At 39.2% G+C, this 24,355-nt stretch overlaps 1 protein-coding gene and 1 long non-coding RNA gene across 2 annotated transcripts in view; both read right to left on the bottom strand.

Moving 5' to 3' along the window:
- The window catches only part of LOC126176336 (sodium/potassium/calcium exchanger 4-like), a gene marked incomplete at its 5' end in the record, with an annotated part of 108,225 nt that extends 106,871 nt beyond the window's left edge, over window positions 1-1,354 (bottom strand). The window contains 2 exons of the mRNA XM_049923488.1: window positions 167-354; window positions 1,261-1,354. Of these exons, the coding sequence (XP_049779445.1) occupies window positions 167-354; window positions 1,261-1,354 (282 nt within the window). The remainder of the gene's footprint in view (window positions 1-166; window positions 355-1,260) is intronic.
- Window positions 1,355-1,378: 24 nt separating this feature from the next.
- Window positions 1,379-24,355, bottom strand: part of LOC126176728 (uncharacterized) — a 43,167-nt gene continuing 20,190 nt past the window's right edge. Inside the window, exons 2-3 of the long non-coding RNA XR_007535650.1 lie at window positions 12,584-12,695; window positions 1,379-1,431 (exon numbers count right to left, since the gene is read on the bottom strand). This is a non-coding gene — a long non-coding RNA (uncharacterized LOC126176728). The remainder of the gene's footprint in view (window positions 1,432-12,583; window positions 12,696-24,355) is intronic.

Raw genomic sequence — 24,355 nt, forward strand, 5'->3', positions numbered from 1 at the left:
CAACCCAACAGCAGTATTTTGTTTTATAGTGAATGAATGAGGTTCTTGCCATTTATAATTTTTATTCTATTTGCTCTTAAGCACCAGACATGTAATTGAGCAAAGAAGTGCATGTCATAGTGGTAAATCCATCGTACACTACATTTTACTGAGCAGTGTTTCTTACCTCTCTGGCAGCAAGGCCAGTGAATGCTGCTATGCCCAGAATGTTGAAGACTGATGATCCCACTACAGCACCCAAACCTATGTCACTTTCTGTGATAAATACTCCAATAGCAGTCATGGCCAATTCGGGAGCTGATGTTGCAAATGCCATGAATGTTGCGCCTGCCACATCTGGTGTCAGGTTCAGCACTAGCAGCAACAGTGGCAAAAAGTGAAATATTATATATTGATACCTGCTGCAGGCAGCTTCTGAAAAGTGTGCTTAGAACAAATTATGATTAATGCTAATCTGTTCACTCTGACAGTTATTGACACTATTTCTTTGAATGTGTATATTGGGAGAGAAGCAGCTACTTTGCAAAAAAGCTACCTGCTCTCCTCTTACACTACTCAGATGCTGTTCTTATCTATTGCTTCATTCTAAACATTTACGTAACTACAGATTGCACACACCAGTATCACCAATCTATAGACTCAAAAAGTTAAAAACACTGTGAACATTAGTACTCATTGGAATTTACATCCTTGTGTGAAAATAATAATGTACTATAAGATCGACTACTAAGGACATTGTTACTGCCTTTTTTGGACATCTGAAATGTAGAATGCAAATATTAGCCACTACTACTGGCATGGACATGTAGGAAATAGCACGCTACAATTAGTTTGTCTGGTGTAACAAAATAAATTACTTTCGGGGAAACTTAACTAACATATTGTGCAAATTGAAATTACAGAAAAAATCATTAGAAACATTTAGGACATCCAGCGGAATCATGTCACTCATTATTAAAACTGTGCACTGTTAAGAGTACTTTCCCTCACTTATATGAAATTACCATGTCCTTATTCGGAAGTCTGAATTATTTAAGGAGAAACACAAATTAGAAATTACATCAGTTCCTGCTTCCCAAGAAGGGTAAAGATGAGAGAGGAAAAGTGGAAAAGATGGACAGTAGTTCAAGGATGAAAAATCCACTCCAAACACAGGAATAGGGAGGGGAAACAAAAGTCAAGAAAGTAACAATGAGTCAGGTGCTAAGATTCAAACATTACATTCAATATGCAGTTGGTATGGTTATCTGTCAATCTCACCTTCGCCTATGACATCAACACAGGGCAGAAAGTAGATCTCACAGACCAAGGCAGCAAGTAGGAACCCATAAGCTGCACCAAGGAAGTACAGAACTATAAATCCTGATAGCAGTTGTTCCCTGGTTAGATTTGTTGCTGGGAAATCAGTAATAGATGAATGTATGCAGCTCTCTGAAAAAAAAAGAAAAACTGATTAGTGTCAGAAGAGGTGACAGATAATTGTACTAGATGATCGAACCAGTTTTCTCCTGCTCTGGAAACATTTCCCAATAACATAAAGTTGCTGGAGTGGATATACTGGTGCTTTTTCTTTTTATACACTGTCATTTTTGCTACGATGTAAAGTTCACAGCGTTCTAAACATGCTAGTACATCTCAGATGTGAGATGAAAAGTATAATTTCAATTTCTTAGGCAAGAATTTAGAAGCATATTTCATTCGAGGAAAGATAGATACCATCTACAAGAAAATTAAAGAGGCCTTTGGTGAAAAGAGAAGCAGCTGCATGAATATCAAGAGCTCAGATAGGAAACCAGTCCTAAGCAAAGAAGTGAAAGCTGAAAGGTGGAAGGAATATATAGAGCATTTCTGCAAGGGAGATAAGCTTGAAGGCAATATTATAGAAAGGGAAGTGGATGTGGATGAAGATGAGATGGGGAATGATATGACACTGTGAAAAGAATTTGAGAGCTTTGAAATATTTAAGTCAAAAAAAGGCCCCAGGAGTAGACAATATTCTGTCAGAACTACTGATAGCCTAGGGAGAGACAGCCATGGTAGAATTCATACATCTGGTATGCAAGATTTATGAGACAGTTGAAATACCCTGTGTCTTCAAGAAGTATGTAATAATCCAAATTCCAAAGAGAACGGGTGCTGACAGGTGTGAAAATTATTGAACTATCGGTCTAATAAGTCATGGTTGCAAAAGACTAAAATGAATTCTATGCTAAAGAATGAAAAGACTGATAATGTGCAGTAAGAGTTATATGTGGTGTGAAGTCAATAACATCCTGCAGAAGCCTTTTTAGGGAACTAGGGATACTAACTACTGCTTCCCAATATATTTATTCCTTAATGAAATTTATCATTAAAAATATATGACTTTTTCAAACCAACAGCTCAATTCACGGAATCAATACTAGAAATAAGAATAATCTTCACAAGGATTTAAAGTCACTTAGTCTTGTACAAAAAGGTGTGCATTATTCAGGAACACACATTTTCAATAACTTGCCAGCAGCCATTAAAAGCTTAAAAACCAATGAAATTCAGTTTAAGAGAAGCCTAAAGGATTTATTGGTGGCCAACTCCTTCTACTTCATTGATGAATTTCTCAGTAGAACAAACTGATTTCTATATATATATATATATATATATATATATATATATATATATATATATATATATATATATATATATAATTAAAAAGAAAGATGATGAGACTTACCAAACAAAAGCGATGGCAGGTCGATAGACACACAAACAAACACAAACATACACACAAAAATCTAGCTTTCGCAACCAACGGTTGCCTCGTCAGGAAAGAGGGAAGGAGAAGGGAAGACAAAAGGATATGGGTTTTAAGGGAGAGGGTAAGGAGTCATTCCAATCCCGGGAGTGGAAAGACTTACCTTAGGGGGAAAAAAGACAGGTATACACTCGCACACACACACATATCCCAAGCGGCTAAAAATGATCGATGATGTGAGAAAAACGGAAATGGAAATAAAGCAAAAGATATTAAAACTGGCCGAAAAGGTTGTTTAATAGCTGAAAGGAACTGTTTGTGAACTGGAAACGGCGGATTTTATAGCAGTGGTAGTGTTGAAAGCGGAAAAAAAATTTTTGGTTATGGTTTGGAAGTGGGTTACGTATTATTACGTATAATTGAGTATATATCGGCGGGATAAAATTGTATACTGGATTACGGTAAAAAAGGAGAAGGTGAATAGAAAGTAAAACTGCTGGCAAAAACAGGAGGAGGAAATAAGATGACAGAAAAGACTACGAAATGTAACAGTGACAATAACAATAACAATAACAATAACAAACGTGATTGTTGGGTTCAAATTAATGATATGAATATAATAGAGGGAAACATTCCACGTGGGAAAAATATAATTAAAAAGAAAGATGATGAGACTTACCAAACAAAAGCGATGGCAGGTCGATAGACACACAAACAAACACAAACATACACACAAAAATCTAGCTTTCGCAACCAACGGTTGCCTCGTCAGGAAAGAGGGAAGGAGAAGGGAAGACAAAACAGTTTGTTGCGAAAGCTTGAATTTTGTGTGTATGTTTGTGTTCGTTTGTGTGTCTGTCGACCTGCCAGCACTTGTTTTTAGGTATATATATATATATATATATATATATATATATATATATATATATATATATATATATATATATATATATATATATATATAATTTTTTTGTGTGTATGTTTGTGTTTGTTTGTGTGTCTATCGATCTGCCAGCACTTTTGTTTGGTAAGTCTCATCATCTTTCTTTATATATATATATATATATATAATAGAGGGAAACATTCCACGTGGGAAAAATATATTTAAAAAGAAAGATGATGAGACTTACCAAACAAAAGCGCTGGCAGGTCGATAGACACACAAACAAACACAAACATACACACAAAAATCTAGCTTTCGCAACCAACGGTTGCCTCGTCAGGAAAGAGGGAAGGAGAAGGACAGACAAAGGATATGGGTTTTAAGGGAGAGGGTAAGGAGTCATTCCAATCCCGGGAGCGGAAAGACTTACCTTAGGGGGAAAAAAGGACAGGTATACACTCGCACACACACACATATCCATCCTTCTCCTTCCCTCTTTCCTGACGAGGCAACCGTTGGTTGCGAAAGCTAGATTTTTGTGTGTATGTTTGTGTTTATTTGTGTGTCTATCGACCTGCCAGCGCTTTTGTTTGGTAAGTCTCATCGTCTTTCTTTTTATATATATATATATAAGTACAATATAACTTCTGCACAATTTCAGTGCAGTATGTGTGTGTGTGTGTGTGTGTGTGTGTAAGTACGATCTAACTTCTGCACCAGTTCAGTGCAATAATGTTTTCATTGTAAATAAGTATTTAGTAGTTGTATTACACGTTTATTACCTTATAAATAAATAAAAACTTTTTTATTTTAAATTCAGTGCATTAATATTTGTAAAATGATTCTTTCATATAGTATTCATTAAAAAATGATGACCATGCCACTTGGCACCTGTGGAATGGTACATTAGCTTATTTGGTTGAGTTGTAAATATTTGTCATGTATTGTTGTTTTTCCGACATATTCTACATCCTGGAGGACCTCCTCACTACGGATCAATTGGAAAGAAAGAAAATCTAATCTAATCTACTCTAATAAAAGCTGACCTTCAGGAAGATTAGTTTGGATTCCAGAGAAATGTAGGAACTCGTAAAGCAATGCTGATCCTATGACTCATCTTAGAAGACAGGTTAAGAAAAGGCAAACCTACATTATAGCATTTGTAGACTCAGAGAAAGCTTTGACAAAGTTGACTGGAATTTGAATTTCTGAAGACAGCAGGACTAAAATACAGTGAGCAAAAGGCTATTTACAATTTTTACAGAAACAAGATAGCAGTTATAAGAGTTGAGGGGCATGAAAGGGAAACAGTCGTTGAAAAGGGAGTGAGATAGGTTTGTAGGCTATCCCTGATGTTATTCAATCTGTACATTGAACAAGCAGTAAAGGAAACCAAAGAAAAATTTGGAGTAGAAATTAAAGTTCAGGGAAAAAAAATAAAAACTTTCAGGTTTGCTGATGACATTATAATTGTCAGAGACAGTAAAGGACTTGGAACTGCAGTTGAATTGAATGGACAGTACCCTGAAGGTGGATATAAGATGAACATCAACAAAAGTGAATCAAGGATAATATAATGTAGTCTAATTAAACCAGGTGATGCTAAGGGAAACACTTAAAGCAGTAGATGAATTTTGCTGTTTGAGCACAAAGTAACTGATGACGGCTGAAGTACAAAATGTATACTGGCAATGACAAGAAAAGCTTTTCTGAAGAAGAGAAATTTGTTAACATCAAAAATAGGTATAAGTATTACAAAGCCTTTTCTGAAAGTATTTGTCTGCAGTATAGCAATGTATGGAAGTGAAACATGGACGATAAACAGTTTACACAACAGAGAATAGAAGCTTTTGAAATGTGGTGCTACAGAATACTGTTGAAGATCAGATGGGCAGACCACATAACTAATGAGAAAGTATTGAATAGAACTGGTGAGACGAGAAATTTGTGGTATAACTTGACCAAAAGAAGGGATTGGTTGATAGGACACATTCTGAGAGATTGACGGATCACCAGTTTAGTACTGGAGGAAGTGTGGAGGCTAAAAATCAAAGAGGGGGACCAAGAAATGGCTCTGAGCACTATGGGACTTAACTTCTGATGTCATCAGTCCCCTAGAACTTAGAACTACTTAAACCTAATTAACCTAAGGACATCACACACATCCATGTCCAAGGCAGGATTCGAACCTGCAACTGTAGCAGTCGCGCAGTTCCAGACTGAAGCGCCTAGAACCGCTTGGCCACCGCAGCTAGCGGGGGACCGAGAGATGAATATAGTAAGCAGATTCAGAATGATGGAGGATGCAGTAGTTACTCGGAGATGGAGAAGCTTGCACAGGATAGACTAGCATGGAGAGGTGCATCAGACCAGTCTTTGGACTGAAGACCACAACAGCAAGAAAGATTTTGTAAATGGGTGCTTGTGTTCTACCTAGAGAAACTGGTGTTATTCATTTTGATTTACACTTGAGATGAGCATCATACAGGTAGTTGGTGAAGGTATTCTCATATGGAGGCTATTTCCACACAATGAAATGGAGCTCTTGACACATCCAGCATCATATCTCACAGACAGATAGTATGGGAACCTGTGTTCAGATCACTCACATCTGTTCTTTTGCCAAAATCATTCCAAAGAAAACCTGCTGCTTGAGCAAGACCATTAATTCTGAGTTGTGTCAGAATGGTTTTAGAAATCTTTGACAGATGTGAGGATGCTTGTCTGCTCCCCAAATCACCTAATTTCATGCTTTTAAACACATATGGGGCACCACTGAACGAAATATGCAGTCCTTGAATCCATTTCCAATCAATGTTTGAATTGTGGATGGCAGCAGCACATCGGAAGTCAAGATGGCTCTTCAGTACTATTGCTGTGTGGTTGAAACCATGTCAAGATATGTTGCAGGCATTATTAGGGTGAAATTTGGTGCTGCCTAACTACTAGATAAGTCAAAGAAGATAAAAATGTCAGTTGCCAGCTGCACAAGAACATATTTATTTGGCTCACTAAAACAAGTGCAGCTGTTGAATGACTTATCTTTGTTGAAATATTCTTTAGTTGCTGAACTACACTTATGGACAAAATCATATATTAGTTAAGTTCCTCTAATACAGTTGTCCATGAATATATTTATTTATTTATTCTCCATAAAGAAATACAGTATTCATTTTGATTGTGGACATATTTTATGATTCCTTTCATAAATTTATGGGACAATTGCAAACAATAAAAAACTCTAAAGACCATGATAACTGGTACTATAAATACTACTGGTACAAATGGAAGTATTTTACTACTCTGAAATTAAAACATTAATACTATAAAAACATTTATTGGCAAGAAACTCCTAAAGAGCCATTTCAAAGCAACTTCCACATGAGCTTTTAAATTTTTTTGGAAGTTTGTTATAAAATTTGATCCCAAGGAGTTGGAAGTATTTTTAGTTGAATAATTTTGTAAGCATTTAGTGATGGCAGTGTTAGTCATTGTAACTAAGCTTGCGCAGAATCCGTATTGCATGCTTTGAAGGATGAATTACTGACTTGCTTACAGTTCAGAACTTGATTGTGATGCTGGTCTCATTGCATAAATTGATGCAATTAATTTTTGGCACAAAAGAACGGTTGTGATGTTCACAGGAGAGACACCTGTCTAACATTACCCCAAGGAAGGCAGTTTTATCATTCAATTTTATTTCTGTGTTATCATCAGACACAACATTCCATTGCACTCCATCAGGTTTGTGGTGTAATTGAAAGTCTATTAGACCTGTTTTACTAAGGCAATTATTTTGGAAGCAACACTTCTAGCCAAGGTAGAAATCAGATCATTCTCATTGGGTGCCCAGTTAACAATTGTTGTCATCTGCATAGTTAAGTATCTCTTTATTGTCCGCTGTGGGCAGATTATTAGCATAATGGTCCACATGAAACTCCCTGATTTCCAAATGCAATTAAAAAAAAGAAACAAAACGAAATATGAGACATAGGTACTTTGCTTTGTAGTATCACGCAAAGCAACTCAAAAAGTTTTCTGTAACTTTTTTTCTGAACTATTCCTTTTGTCTTACTTTTCTTTTTTTAGGTGCTGAATAATTACCATAAATGATTACACCTCACAAGAGAGCCAAATGTGTGGTATGGTGAGAAGAAATGCAATCATTCATTGCTGTCCAAAGAAATTTTCACTGTAAATTTAAAGGAAGCCATCTGACACTAAGAAGATTAGGGCTTGTTATGACAGGTTCCTAGACACAAATAATGTAAACAGTCAGTCAGGTTCTGGCAGAAAATGCACATCTGAAGAAATGATAATGGAGATAAGAGACAGGTTACAAAGAAGTCCATCAAAGTCATTTCACCAAGAATCACAAGAGCAAAACATCTACCAGTAAATAGTAGACACGGTGTTGCTTAAACAGATTTTCTTGCTTGCATACAGATTTCAAATCATCAAAGTATTGAAGCAAAATGACTTGCAGGTTCACCACAAATTTTCCATGGAAATGTTGGTTTTTCTGATGAAGAAAACTTCCACACATGTGGGAACATTAATCAGCACAATATTTATGTGTGGATTTGATGAAACCACCACAGTTTCACGAACATGCCAGAGACACAGTCACCCCTTCACTCGAAGGGGTGACTCATCAGAGGAATTACTGATATTAGAAATTCATTTTGTTTATGAGAGAGAACCTTATATGCATAGTCACTGGCTTTCCCATGATCATTTTGTAAAGGATAAAGGATAGATCATGTGTTGTTGATTGACTGCTGTTTAATCCTCTGGCTAAGATGTTAGTTCACATCAGTGTGGTGAAGGACTTTATTAGCAAAACACTCTCCCAGCCATCAAAGATGGCATTGCTGAACTAGAGCTTCTGGTAGCTTCTCAAGCTGCCACATGAGATGTAGGGCATCTCATTTGTGTTGCAGTTGGCTGGCTTGGTAACCACTCACTTATCAATGAATTGAGCACAAGCAATCTAGTCCATTTTTAAAAAGGAAACAAAAATATGAAATAAGAAATGATATGAGATTTATAATAATTATCATCTAAAGTTGGAAAAATATGTGGCACAGTTTTCATTAAATTGCACAGTAATCTCTAATGCAAGTTATATTATATCTATGTTGAGAGGCGATAATATAAGTTACAATGCTACTGGTAACCTTTTTTTATTAGGAATACAAAAATTCCAGAATGAGATTTAATCTGCCAGGAAGTTTCAATACAAAAATTATTTATTAATCAATCCTCATGCATTATGCATTTCTGGTGAGTCTCATCTGGGGCAAAAACATCAGCAATTAGTGAGTTTTGAAGTCAGATATAACAAACAGAAAACATGCTAAAAAGTCTTGTGCTGTTTCTATTGTGTCACAATGTGGATTAAGTTATATTTTCACTCTTTGCTGTTGTTTTCACTTTAGGTCTGGTGATGGAGATGATCCAAAATGTGTAATGTATGGTGACTGACTAATCAAAAATGTTGATGATCAGAACAGAGTTGTACAATGGTTGCAGATCTCTTGAAAAACTTTATCTTCAAATTGATTAAAATACTACATTAACAGTTTAATATATTTTTGTCTCTCGAGTGCAAGTCCTCTGATTGTGTGTCACTATTGCTGCATGTGAATCATATTCAGTAGTTTAAGGTAACTGGATAGATAAAAAAATCTACTCACCAAGTGGCAGCAAGAGAACAAACATATAAAAACAGATTTTATATATGCAAGCTTTCATAGCCGGAGGTTCCTTATTCTGGCAGAAAGGTTGAAGGGAAAGGCAGAGGTATGAAGGAGAAGGACTGGAGAGGTTTAGGAAAAGGGGTAGAGTTTGGAAAAGTCATTCAGAACCCCCTTCCTTCCCCTTCAACCATCTGCCGGAAGAAGGAGCCGCTAACTCTGAAAGCTTGCTCACGTAAAACCTTATTTATTTATTTTTTTTTTTTTTTGTATGTGTATTCTCTTGTTACCACTTCCGAGTAGATTTCTTTATCTATCCAATTACATTATATTGTCAAACATTGATTGCTTTTGTTATTATTTCAGTAGCTTGATATCAGGGAAAGTGTCATATCCAAAAATACTCCTAATGCTCCAGCCACCCCCACCAACCTGCTACAAAGGGGCAGCTTACATATTCAGTACCAGGCTGGACTACAATAGCTCATCATGTCCTCCACAAGGACTCTGACTACCTCTCTATCATGTCTCTCATACCAGAGAAGGAAAGTTGCTACTCACCATATAGCGGAGATGCTGAGTCGCGATAGGCATAATAAAAGGTTTCACACAGTCATAGCTTTCGGCTATTAAAGCCTTTGTCAGCAATAGACACACATACATGCATGCACACACACAATCACGCAAACTCAACTTGCGCACATGTCTGCAGTCTCAGAGAGCTGAAACTACACTGCAAGCAGCAGCACCAGAGCACTATGGGAGTGTGGAGTGGGTGGGGTAAGGAGGAGGCTGGGGCGGGGAGGGGGAGGGATAGTATGGTGGGAGTGGCAGACAGTGAAGTGTTGCAGTTTCGACAGAGAGCAGGAGAGAAGGTGTGGAGGGGGAAAGGGGCAAGTAGCGGAAAGGAGAGAAATAAAAAGAAATTAAAAGACTGGGTGTGGCGGTGAAATGATGGCTGTGTAGTGGTGGAATGGGAACAGGGAGGGGGCTGGCTGGGTGAGCATAGTGACTAACGAAGGTTGAGGCCAGAAGGATTACAGGAATGTAGGATGTATGCCAGGGAAAGTTCCCACCTGCGCAATTCAGAAAAACTGGTGTTGGTGGGAAGGATCCATATGGAACAGGCTGTGAAGCAGTCATTCAGATGAGGGGTATCATGTTTGGCAGAGTGTTCAGCAACAGAGTGATCCACTTGTTTTTTGGCCACAGTTTGTCGGTGGCCATTCATGCAGACAGACAGCTTGTTGGTTGTCATGCCTACATAGAATGCAGCACAGTGGTTGCAGCTTAGCATGTAAATCACATGACTGGTTTCACAGGTAGCCCTGTTTTTGATGGGATAGGTGATGCCAGTGACCAGATTGGAGTAGGTGGTGGTAGGAGGATGTATGGGATAGGTCTTGCATCTAGGTCTATTACAGGGGTATGAGCCATGAGGTAAGGGATTGGGAGCAGGGGTTGTGTAAGGATGGACGAGTATATTGTGTAGGTTTGGTGGATGGGGGAATATCACAGTAGGAGGGGTCGGAAGGATAGTGGGTAGGACATTTCTCATTTCTGGGCACGACGAGAGGTAATCGAAACCCTGGAAAAGAATGTAATTCAGTTGCTCCAGTCCTGGATGGTACTGAGTTACAAGGGGAATGCCCCTTTCCCCCTCCGCACTTTCTCTCCTGCCCTCCGTCTAAACTGCAACACTTCACTGTCCGCCACTCCCACCATACTATCCCTACCCCTCCCCGCCCCAACCTCCTCCTTACCCCCACCCAGTCGCCACTCCCATCATGCACTGGTGCTGCTGCTCACAGTGTAGTTCCAGCTCTCTGAGACTGCAGACATGTGTGCAAGTTGTGTTTAAGTGAGGGTGTGTGTGCCTGTGTGTATGTGTGTCTATTGCTGACAAAGGCCTTAATGGCCAAAAGCTATGACTGTGTGAACCTTTTTATTGTGCCTATTGCGACTCAGCATCTCCGCTATATGGTGAGTAGCAGCTTCCTTTCTCTGGTATTGTTACATTCCATCCTGGATTTTCCATTGTTTGATGTCCTTAAATGAGGAACTTACTATGAAAAATCCTTACTACCTGTCCCAAAGAGATATCTCACTGCCTGTGTGATCTACAAAATATCCTAGCACGTTCCTGTGCCATACATACTCATGCCACATGGATCAGTGTGTAAAATTCAGGTGTGCCCTATGCATCCACCCTGTACATCCAATTCCAGTCCAGTCATAAGCGTACTCCACCCAATCAGACATAGGACCAGCTGTGAAAGTGCTCATTTCACATACCAGTCCAAATATAACTTTTGCACAGCCTTTTATGCATGGATTACCTTCAAACAGCTGTCCACCAGAATGAATAGACACTGCCAAATTTTACCAGAGAGCAGAGTTGACCACACAGTGGCAGAGTATGATACTGAGCACAACATACTCAACTTCAGTGCTTTAGTGCTCTACAACTTGTGCCATCTGTATCACTGGGTCAACTCCCTCCCCCCCCTCCCCCCCTTTTCCTCAATAACAACTTTGCCGCATTGAATCATGTATGTGGGAAAAATGAGAACAACCTGCTTGACTTCAATTATTGCTTAAGAACCAGTACCATGTGAATGGGATCCTTCCCATCATATCATCTTCTTTCAGTTACTTCTCTCTAATTCGATCATTTTACTCATAAATCTAAAACCACACAGCTCTTACCATAGCTACCCTCCTCTATTTTATCTTGCACTCCCCCCCCCCCCCCCCCCCCTTGCCACTACTGACCCATGCATCTTATTTCATCACGTACCACACATAACCTCCCCCAACTTCACCAGGAGAGCTTACTTGTGCCACATTTCTGGTATCTCATATCCTTCCCACTCATGTTGCTCCACTCAACCACTTAACCTGATGCAACTCCATACCCCAGTGGGGCTGCTGGGTGTAGTGCTATGACAATGCATTCATTTGTGTGTGTGTGTGTGTGTGTGTGTGTGTGTGTGTGTGTGTGTGTGTGTGTGCATGCATCAACATTACACACATTGTATAGTTCATCAGAGCAGTACTTACTGTAGAGTTAAGATTAGTTAAACAAGAAGCACTATTTGTAAAATTTAAATAGTTGTGCCATACTCTCTTTGTAGCTGCAGGCCATTATGTGCTAATTCATTCTATGTGACTCATTATGTTGAATACTAAACTGAATGATCAAAATTCTTGACATCATAACAAGTAAGAACAAAGCCAAAACAAAGTTCAACGCACAAAGACACCCACCATTTCCGTAAAAGGCATCTGTTCTAAATGTTGTTTGTAGCATCAGTTCCAGCAAACTGTTCTGTTCTAACATGATTGCATTGAAGAATTTCTTCTTTAGTGGACGTTTTCCCTGCAAAATAAGAATGATGTGTCATCATCATCATCATCATATTATTATTATTATTATTGCTATTATTATGCCATCACATACCATCACTCAAGAAATAAAGAAAAAAGTGTAATGTAAACTTCCATCTTGAAATTTAAAAAAATGTGGACAATAAGATTAAACAAATAACTTGTAGTACTGTTGGAAGATATCTCATGTAGCAGTATACTTGCAATACTAGGCCCAAGTATATTACACAGGCAACAATGATCCACACCATTTCAAGCAAGTCCAGTTATCAATGCAACTGTCAAGAAATTTGTATCTGCATCCAATACAGTAATATTTGTACAGTTCAGTCCAAAACCCATTCTGCTGGTTGTTATACAGATATGTAGCCCAACTTGTGATGCATCAATGTCTTTATCAGATCTTTTTGCACACAAGTCATGTCTTTTAACAAATCAACTGAGATTACCATACTGATAGGTGATTCCACTGTTGAGGTAGTCCACAGCTGGTGCCCTGATATAGTAGGCAATTCTGTTTTAGGGACTATCAATGACTGATGTGATCAGCTGGTGCATCTATGGTAGGAGGAAGAGTTCATAACAGCCAACACTCATGTGCAGTTACCTCCATATCATCTCTACATATGGACTTCAAACACCAACAAAAATATCAGGAATCAAATTGGCTATGTCCTTGTAAATAAATGATTCAGAATTTCTTTAAGAAGTTGAAGGCATATCCTGATGCTGATATTAACTCTGATCTTAGTCTTTTGATATGCACAATGAATATGAAGATGAAAAACTGCCACCAGTGGATAGAAGTACTCAAATTGTGTTCCATAAACTCCAAATCCGGTACCAAGTCAAATCTGTAGTGAATGAAGTGAGCAAAGAAAAACTAAAGGACATTGAGAGCAAGAAATGTTAGCCTGGGATGACAGATGAAATTCTACAACTGACCAGTCACAGAAGATCCTTCAAAAGTAAAGACCTGATAATGCACAGAGAATAGCAGAAAGTAATACAGAAGCAAGTACATATGAAAAGGAACAACATCATACAAAGGCATGTAGCAAAATACAGGGTGATTCAAAAAGAATACCACAACTTTAAAAATGTGTATTTAATGAAAGAAACATAATATAACCTTCTGTTATACATCATTACAAAGAGTATTTAAAAAGGTTTTTTTTCACTCAAAAACAAGTTCAGAGATGTTCAATATGGCCCCCTCCAGACACTCGAGCAATATCAACCCGATACTCCAACTCGTTCCACCCTCTCTGTAGCATATCAGGCGTAACAGTTTGGATAGCTGCTGTTATTTCTCGTTTCAAATCATCAATGGTGGCTGGGAGAGGTGGCCGAAACACCATATCCTTAACATACCCCCATAAGAAAAAATCGCAGGGGTTAAGATCAGGGCTTCTTGGAGGCCAGTGATGAAGTGATGAAGTGCCTGGCGGCCGATCCATCGCCTCGGGTAGCTGACGTTCAGGTAGTTACGGACAGATAAGTGCCAATGTGGTGGCGCTCCATCCTGCTCAAATATGAATTGTTGTGCTTCTTGTTCGAGCTGAGGGAACAGCCAATTCTCTAACATCTCCAGATACTCGTTCTCGGCTGTCCAGAACTTTTCCCTTTGCACAAACACCCATTCTCTGTAAACTGTTTATACCAACGTTTAATACACCACCTATCAGGAGGTTTAACACCATACTTCGTTCGAAATGCAGGCTGAACAACTGTCGTCGATTCACTTCTGCCGTACTCAATAACACAAAAAGCTTTCTGTTGGGCGGTCGCCATCTTAGCATCAACTGACGCTGACTCCTAGTCAACAGCGCCTCAAGCGAACAAATGTACAACTAAATGAAACTTTATAGCTCCCTTAATTCGCCGACAGATAGTGCTTAGCTCTGCCTTTTGTCGTTGCAGAGTTTTAAATTCCTAAAGTTGTGGTATTCTTTTTTAATCACCCTGTATAAGAACTGAACACAAAGCATGTCTCCTTCAACATGTACAAGAAAGTAAAGCAAGTAACAGTGACACAGCAGCAGAGGAAGTGGGCCCACAAACAAAGATAACAACATCCTCCCTAGTACTAAAGAGAAACTGGGTGACTGGAAGGAAAACATTGAAAATCACTTCTGGGGCAACAGATTATATTAGTCATGGCATCTGAGAGAATGATGATATGTAGCACAAGAACAGATTTGCAACATCCCATAACAATATCAAATATTGGGAAGGCTCCATGTCCTGGTGAAATACACTTTGACATACTAAAGCTGCTCAAGGATAAACAATCTCTTTCCATGTTGGTTGGTTTATTCAACAATAGCACTCAAAATGGAATTATACCAATGTTTGTACCACTTCTGAAACATCCCAGAGCATTGTGCCACGATGACTGCAGAATGGTGAGTCATGTCCTCATTTATTCCTTAAAATACTACATTCAAAAATATACCATGAGTGTGAGGAGAACATTGGAGACTTTCAGTTTTGATTCAGGAGTGTTTTGGGGACTCAGGTGGTGTACTCCCAGGATGGCGATTCTTCTGGAAAACCTGCAGTTCTCAGGGAATCACATTTTACCTAGAGAGATCAGGAAAAACTCAGGGAATTCAGTTGCTGAACATGCTGCCTGAACAATGTGCTATACTTCATTGAGTGCTTCACAGCCTGCACTGAGTCCTTCCTACCAACATCATCTTTTCTGCATTGTGCAGGTGGGAACTCTCTACACAATATATTCTACGTTGCCATATCCCCCTCTCACCCTGGCCATAACTTTCACTAGTCCCTGTCCGTCACCTACCTATCCCCTTCCTGGTCCCACTCCAACACTTCACAGCCTTCTATTCCACCAATGAACCTGCTAGTCTTTTTCCCCTCCTCTTCTGACCCCCCCCCCCCCCTCAAAGCTGCTGACTGCAACTGGCAGCCCTACCCTGACCTCACCATTCCCTGCATGCTCCCACAAGGAGAACTACACGTTCCCCCACCCCTTTCCAACTATACTTCCCCTCCCCCATCCCAGCCTTTTTTTACCGCCACAACCAGATTGCTTTTCCCATCAGGCTCAGTAGCTGTACACAATTCAGTGTCAGCAGTGAGAGCCAGTGGTCACATGTGTGTAAGTTGTTTCATGTGAATGTATGTGTGTTTTCTACTTTAGAAGGAGGTCTGTTGGCCGAAAGCTCAAACATATAGCAGTCTTTTTGTTGTGCCTGCCTGCAACTCAACATCTCCTTATACAAAGAGTAGCATTCCATCCATTTCATAATATTCTAATCTAATTAATATGCAACATCAAAAGCAAGGACCCTTTCACAACCTGCTGAAGCACAACCAAATTTACTTCTAAATCTGTCGATGGTTCTCCATTCAAGATAACGTGCTGCACCCTCTTACCAAAAAATCCTCAGTTCATTAACAAATTTCATTTCACACTCCAAATAATCACAGTTTTGATAATAAACATAGATGTGGTACTGAGTCTAATGCTTTTCAGAAATTGAGAAATGACAAGCTTTCAGGATCTCGTGTGAGAAAAGTGTGAATTGATTTTCCTGTGATCAGAGTTTTTGGAGTCCACACAGGCTGGCATGAAGATGTCACCCTGTTTGAGATACTTCACTCCTATTTATATTTGGCTCAGAATATGTTCTACGATGCTGCAACAAGTGGATGGCAAAAATACTGAATGGTAGTTTTGTGGATCACTCTTTTGTGGATCACTTCTGCTTCCCTTCTTGCAGATGGCTGTGACCTGTACTTTCTTCCAACTGGGCACAGTTTATTCTTCAAAGGATCTATGGTAGATTATAGCTAAAAGAGAGACCAACTCAGCTGCAGAGTCAGTGTATAATCCAATAGGGATTCCATTAAGACCTGGAGCTTTGCTCAGTTCAGCATTTCCAGCTGTTTCTCAATGCTACTGGCACTAATATCTATGTAACTCATCTTTGCAGTGGTGTGAGGATTAAATTGTACCAATATTGCTGGATTTTCATTTGTAAAGAAACATTTGAAAATAAAATTCAGCATTTCTGCTTTCAGTTTGAGGTGCTCAATTTCAGTAGCAACCTCAACTGTAAGTGTCTGGACCCTAACTTTGATATCATTGAAGCCTGTACATATGATCAGCATTTCTTTTGTTTTTGTGAGAGAGCATGTGATTATATTATGATATGGCAGTTACTGAAGACTTCAAGCATTGTGCTATAATCAGCCAAAAAATTTCATTTATCATCTCCCTGTCTCTAGCCCGATGCTTTGTTTTACACCCATTATACGGTAGTCTGTGTTTCTTTAAATGTTTAATTACAATGATTGTATACCACAGTGGGTCTCTCCTATCATGAATTATTCTACAAGGTGCAGATCTGTCAAGTGCATGGTCAACTTTTTAACCTGAGCCCCAGTTCTTCTAAATGCTCCTCTCCAGATCTTAATGTCTCAAATTCTGTATTGAGATACTACTGGACTGTCTCTTTATCTAGTTTCCTGAACATGTGAATCCTTCTACTTGTTTGTATTGCCATTTGTACATTGGTAATCATTGTTGCTACAACTGTCTCATGGTCGCAGATGCCAGTTTTTATGTGGACGTCCTCAAAGAGGTCAGACCTATTTGTTTCTATTACATCCAATCTATTTCTATCATGAGTCCACTTCTGAACAATCTGTTCTAGGTACTTCTCAGAGAATGCATTCAGTAATGTTTTGCAGGACATCTTCTCATGCCCTTGACTTAAAAAAGTGTAAATTTTCTAATTGGTTGTGTGATGAGTTAAGTCTTATCCAATTATAATACAACTGGGGAACTTATATACTAGTGAATTTAGGTCTTTTTCTAAGGTTTTCTGTTACATCTAGAGGTGAGTCTGGCAGTCAGTAGAAATATCTGATTTCAAGTTTATGTCCATCCTTGATACTGAGTCTTGCCCACACAATATTGCATGCAGTTTCAAGCTGGTGTGTAAAGCACAACCTGGCCTGTTTAGGGGGACCCTCTTTTCTGAACTCAATGGCGCAAGTGTGCATGCCATGTCTGTTATTAAGATGGCAACATCACAGTTACTAACTCTGCCTGTCTCTGCTTGACATGACTTCATTCCAACTTTATTTACCTCTTGGCATCCAATTTCCATCAACAGCGATGTTACAATAAAAGTGTTGCAAAATACTGTGGATGGAATTCTAATGAACTGAAAATGTAGGTTGCATATATTTCAGTCTGCCTTGAGCAAGCACTGCTGTCTGTGTTATGGTCAATTGATGCTCCTTCTATGAACAACTAGCACATTTTTAGCCTAAGGAGGAATTTCTGTGGCACATGAAGAGTGCACTTATTGTGCAGTTGCTTGTGAAGTGCCCCTTACAGCAGAGATCCCATTTTAAACACTGTTGTGGCTTGTAGTAAATGTTCAGCTATAATCCATTCATTCTGTGTGTCTAACCCATATCTAAGAGCATGGTACATAGTTAGGTTAATATACTGGAGAGTTGTGGTGCTGTCTCCTGCTGCTAGTTAAGATATTCATTTTGACAACTTTTCATCTACCGTAATTGAGAAATGAGGAAATTTTAAAAAGTATTGGGGAAATTGAAACCCATTTATCATTTTCTATTTAAAATAGAGTGCATCATAAATATCAAGTTTCATGAGATTATAAAAAATATCATCATATAGAATCCAGAATTAAGTAACAGTTGCATCAGCAGAGATGTCATCAATAAATAACGCTTCAAACTGAAAGCACATACATTAAGCACATATGAGTACAAAAGTACAGATGTAGATAAAATGTGTTCCTTAGCTGAGAGTGTTTGTGTTTATGTATTTATAGAATGTTATAGAAAATTCTAGTATTCCATAATTTAGTCAGTCCCAGAAATTACAAATCTTAACTGATAAACGATTCATGGTGGTGGGAATCATAGTGGTGATCTACATGTCAGCAGCCAGTTATTATACTGTCCTATGATGTGCAGCATGCAGCACTATTCCCACTCCTCACAAAACAGTGACCCATTGTTTTGGATTTCACTTCTGGCAAGGTTCTTCATCTCCCAGTACTTACTGCAACCTACATCCTTCTGAATCTGTTTATTGTATTCATCTCTTGGTCTCTATCTACGATTTTTACCCTCCATGCCACCCTCCAATACTAAATTAGTGATCCCTTGATGCCTCAGAATATGCCCTACCAACCAATCCCTTCTTCTAGTCAAGTTGTGCCACAAATTTCTCTTCTCTCCAGTTCTATTCAATATTTCCTCATTAGTTATGTGATCTACCCTTCTAATCTTCAGCATTCTTCTGTAGCACCACATTTCAAAAGTTTCTATTCTCTTCTTGTCTAAACTATTTATCATCCATTTTTCACTTCCATACATGGCTACACTCCATACAAATACTTTCAGAAACGACTTCCTGACCCTTAAATCTATACTCGATGTAAACAAATTTCTCTTCTTCAGAAACGCTTCCCTTGCCATTGTCAGTCTACATTTTATATTCTCTCTACTTCGACCATCATCAGTTATTTTGCTCCCCAAATAGCAAAACTCATTTACTACTTTAAGCATCTCATTTCCTAATCTAATTCCTGCAGCATCGCCCGATTTAATTCGACTACATTCCATTATCCTCATTCCTCATTTTGCTTTTGTTGTTGTCCATCTTATGTCCTTGTTTGTTGTGTTGTATATTAAACAATGCTGTATCACATTTCAGTCTCTCTCTTCACCATCTGCATTCAGTGGTAGTGTAGCTGGTTGTGAATGGGCTGGGCCGATGAGTAATCATTTCCATCCTATTGGGTCATATTTCTTTTCATATAATTTTCCACCTATTTGTCTGAATTCTCTTTGGACAGTTACCTCCTTCTCTAAGGTCCTGAGTAATTATTCACCTTCCATTTCTTGTGCTGCAGTTTTGTTAGTGTAATGATAAATGGGATATCATCCATCCATTGTACTGGTCACGTAGAGACCGTGAGGAAGAGATTGGAATAATTATTTCAAGCACAGAGGCATTCAAACAAACATTCTTTCCGTGCTCCATAAGTGACTGGAATGGGAAGAAACCCTAATAACTGGTACAATGGGATGTACCCTCTGACATGCACCTCATGGTGATTTGCAGAGTGTAGATGTAGATGAAGAGGTAGGTCCTGTAATCACTAGCATCAATGTGTAGTTTCATTTTGGCATTCTCACAAAAAAATACCAGGACTGATGAAGATGTTAGTGACTCCTTAAGGATACATAAAGATTTTTTACTCCTTACTGTAAGAAAATTTGGCATCTCTTTGCAGTAGTTTTGGTTGTAGTTATGCCTTGCAGTTGAAATCCTTTATGAAGGGGCCATAGTAGTAGAATATTCTTAGGGAACCTCTCATGGCATAGATGCACAGAGGAATTGGAAATTTTTTTATGCCTCTTACTTTTTCTGCATTAGGTTAGACTTCATTTTCATTGAATAGGTGTCCCAAGATATGTATTTGCTGTGTCCAAAAAGATACTTTCTCAAATTCAGGTGAAGGCCTGTACATAGGAAACATTTCAGCACAGATGTTGAACAGCTTAGGTGCAATTCAGTTGTCTTCAAGAAAAAACAAGATTATCCAATTAGTAACGTCCATCTAAGATGTCAAAGCTGATCTTATATCACATGTTCAATGACGGCACAACTTTGGACTTGTAGAGATCATCACGTTATAAAAGTGGTCTTTCCTGGGTCAACCTCAATCTGCCACTAGCCAGTCTGTATACACTCAGTGGGGAAATTCTTTGCTTCCTTCAGACAGTCCAAGGTGACATCATTTTCTGGCAATGGGTATACACTATTTTTGGAGATGTGGTAAGCCACTGGTAATGGATGCAGAAATGCCACATGCCATCTTTGTTATTCATGAAGAATGTACAGGAGAATCAAGGGCTTTCCAGTGGTCCAAGGCATCTTCCCCATTTCCTTCTGAATTACTCTTGTTCAAATTGAGATACTTAATTAAGGGTTTATTAATGGGGGAATGGCCCCAGTGTTGATATGGTGTTTCAAATTGGTGATCTGGTATACTTTGTCACCAATTTCGACTTGAATGTGCCCAAAAATTGATGCAGGTTGCCCACCACTCGCCACTGTTTTCCCTGTCAAGCTGTGACCTATTGGCAGCTGGAAAGTAGAAATGTTTTTTTTTTTTTTTCTTTTTTTTCCTGCTCAGTGATTAAACTGGTGAGAGAGCCAGTTGTATGTGTGTCATCAGCAATCTCAGATATTCTTCAATAGTTGTGGCATAAGTTTGGGGTTTCCAACTCTGTCCTTCATTGTTGGTTGTCTTGTTGAGATCAGTGTCAATGATCTAAGAACCACTTCTTGAATTACTGATGCAACCTTCTCCTTTCTGGGCTTGATATTCAGTGCTGCTGCTTCCAGCCACCTGGATCAACATTAAAAGAAGTAAAAAACTCTCATATCTCATCTCTTACTATTTGCCATCTTAAAAAAGCAACATCATAATCGTCTCCCATGGCTCACTTCAGTTCAACATTCATAAGTTTGTCATACATATTTTGGCCTACTCTTTTCTCATGCGTTGTTTTGATAACCTGGCGCCATTTAATGAATTCCTTCTTGGTGGTGACATCTTTCAAAATGAATGCTTATAGACCTCCTGTCATGCCCTTCATTAAGTATGAAATTTTGTGACTTTCTGTCATATTCAATTTTATTGTTGGAGACAGCACCAAAATAGCCTCAATGTATGTCTGTATTTTCTCTCTCTCTGGTACTGGACTGTGTTCTGCAGATATGTGAACCAGCTGCCATTTGTCACTAAATTGTTTCTTAGTTTCCTCCTGAACTATGCCCCATTTTTATGTTGTTCTCTCATTACTCCTGTATTGTACTGTCCAAGTAAAAATAAACATAGGAAAGACACACCATGCCTTCCCACCAGTTTATTTATTGACATGGGCAAATCCCTTTGACCATTTCATTGAATCCTGGCCAACATCTCCAGGAAACACTGCTAGATCTTGAAGTACATGTGACTCTGATACTTTGGTATATATCAGTACCTTGGCAGTTCTGGCTCAAGGAGGAAGTGCACACTTTTGCATAAACTCATTGAAACCAGGGTGATGTCAATGCCTGAGTTTACCTGACAATGCCGCCAAACTGTGTTATGTAGAGTTGAGAATCTAATCCAGCTATGAAAGTAGGATTGTCAACAAGAACTATAAGTTCACTCTGAAAACATGATTAGCCCCCACATGAAAGAACAAACACAACTGAATTTCTTAACTCTGCAGAGTGTGCTTCCATTTGAAACACAGATAAAATGCTACAGTAAATTCTGATATTTCCTTAGTAAGTAAATACCAGAACTTTCCATAAATCACAAATTATCTTATCAAATTATAAGTGATCAATAATATTAAAGGAGGTGGGTATAAAACTGGGAACCCAAACATCATCAGTCACTGACTACAATCAATACACCACAGTGGACAACATGCAGCATGTGGCAGTATTCCTTCTGTCTTCATGATACTTCTCTAAAGATGCACTTGAGTTTGATGCAGTTGAAATGGCTGTAATTACCTCAACTTAAAAAAAAAGTTGTACACTCATCATCAAAGTTTATCACATTCATGAATATTTCAAAGCCTTATACAAAAAAAAAAAATTATGTAAAAAGAAAACGTAATTATTCCTCATGCCTGCCTGCACAGTGGGGTGGTCAGTGTTATCTGACTGTTGTATGGAGGACCCAGGTTCAATCAATGATTTTTCCTTGTTGGGAGTATTGCAGTGGGATGCACTCAGCATCATAATGCTAACTGTGAGACATCTGAGTGAGAAGTAGCAGCCACAAAGTCTGGAAAACTGACAACAGCTGGGAGAGCACTGTGTGCTCCTTCATTCTGTTTCCTGTGGAGACCTGTCATCATATTGTGGAAGCATTGAGTGATAGGTAGGCATACAATTGAATCAAAATGTAGCAACTCAGCTTACAAACTTTTGTTCTTCTTTATGACATCTAAACTTGGTTGTGCCAAAAGGACTGAGTGGAAGTGTTTCAGATTCAGCATGTTGCCTAGAGAGAGAGAATGAATTTGATCTTGCTGATGGGAATCTGGTGGGTAATTTCAGTAGGAGAGGAAGCTGACTAGTGAAATTACATATTTACTTGGGCAAAACAAACAATAAAAAGTCTAGGTTGGATTACCAACAATTATGAAGGATAGATTGCTACACACTGTAAAGATGACACATTGAGTTTCAGACAGGAACAATGTGAAGACTGTTAGACACTGAGCTTTTGGCCAAAACCTCTTTCAGAAAAGATAAGCAGGCACACCAGACCCCTATGTTAACACTATTTCTGGCCACTCAGGCTCGACTGTGGCTGTTGCGTTGAATGAAGGCAGCAGTCTGGAATGGAACAGAGATGAGGGAGGGATAGCAGGGTGCATGTGGGGGAGGAGGGGGGGGGGGTGAAGAGCTCTGTCTGACAGAGTGTGTTGGAATGAGAAGACGGTAGGATAAGGCTGCCAGGCAAAGCACCCAGAAGCTGTGAGAGGGTGGAAAAGGAGAGGGGTGGGAAGATGAAAAGACTGGTGAGCGCAGCGGCAGAGAGAGGCACACAATGGGAATGGGGATGTGAATTGGGAGTAGGTGATAGGAAAGAGGGGGAGGAAACTGTTAAAAAGCTATGCAGTGATTCCAGCAGAGCTGATATAAGGCATAGCTGCTCTCCCAGGTGTTCCAGCCTCTGATAGGTTAGGATAAGCCTGTGACAAGACTGGGACAGGATGTGTTGGGTGGGTGGATTGGGCAGGTCTTACACCTGGGTCCTCCACAGTGATATGATTCCTGTGTCAATGGGCTGGGACTAGGAGTGGCATAGGGCTGGACTAGAATGTTGTGGATGACAGAACACCACTTTAGTAGGGTGGGAAGGATCCTGGGTAGGGTATCCATCATTTCAGGGCATGATAATAGATAAACAAAATGTTAATGAAGGATGTGGTTCAGTTGTTCCAGTCTGGAGTGCTATTAGGTGATGAAAGAGAGGGAGCAGGGGTGCAATTTCTTTGTAACTGGTTCTTAGGGGTGCTGAGAGGATTGGGGGTGTGTCGGGATATGGCAGCGGAAATCAGTTTGCAGACAAGGTCTGGGAGATAGTGCCTGTCTGTGAAGGCCTTTGTGAGTACTACTGCTTTCTGGGCAGGAGAGTTGTCACTGCAAATACGCTGTCCCCGAGTGGTCAGGCTATATGGGAGGAATTTTTTGGTGTGAAAGGGATGGCAGCTGTTGAAATGCAGGTGCTGTTGCTGGTTGGTGTGTTTAATGTGGATGGAGATGTGGATGGAGCCATCAGTGAGGAGGAGGTCAACTGAGTAGAGGAGGACCAGGTGAAGCAGATGGGAGAGAAGGTGTTGAGGTTGTGAAGGAATGAAGATAAGGTACTTACCAGTGAGTCCAGACAATGAAGACATCATTGATGAACTTGAACGAGACCAGGGGTTTGGGTATTTTATAGGTTTGGTATTTCCTCTAAATGTCCCATAAACATGGTTATAATAGAAGGAAACATTCCATGAAGGAAATGACCTGCCAGCACTTTCATTTGGTAAGTCATA

Source organism: Schistocerca cancellata, chromosome 3 (assembly GCF_023864275.1).
Source record: "Schistocerca cancellata isolate TAMUIC-IGC-003103 chromosome 3, iqSchCanc2.1, whole genome shotgun sequence".
Taxonomy (NCBI): Eukaryota; Metazoa; Arthropoda; class Insecta; order Orthoptera; family Acrididae; genus Schistocerca; species Schistocerca cancellata.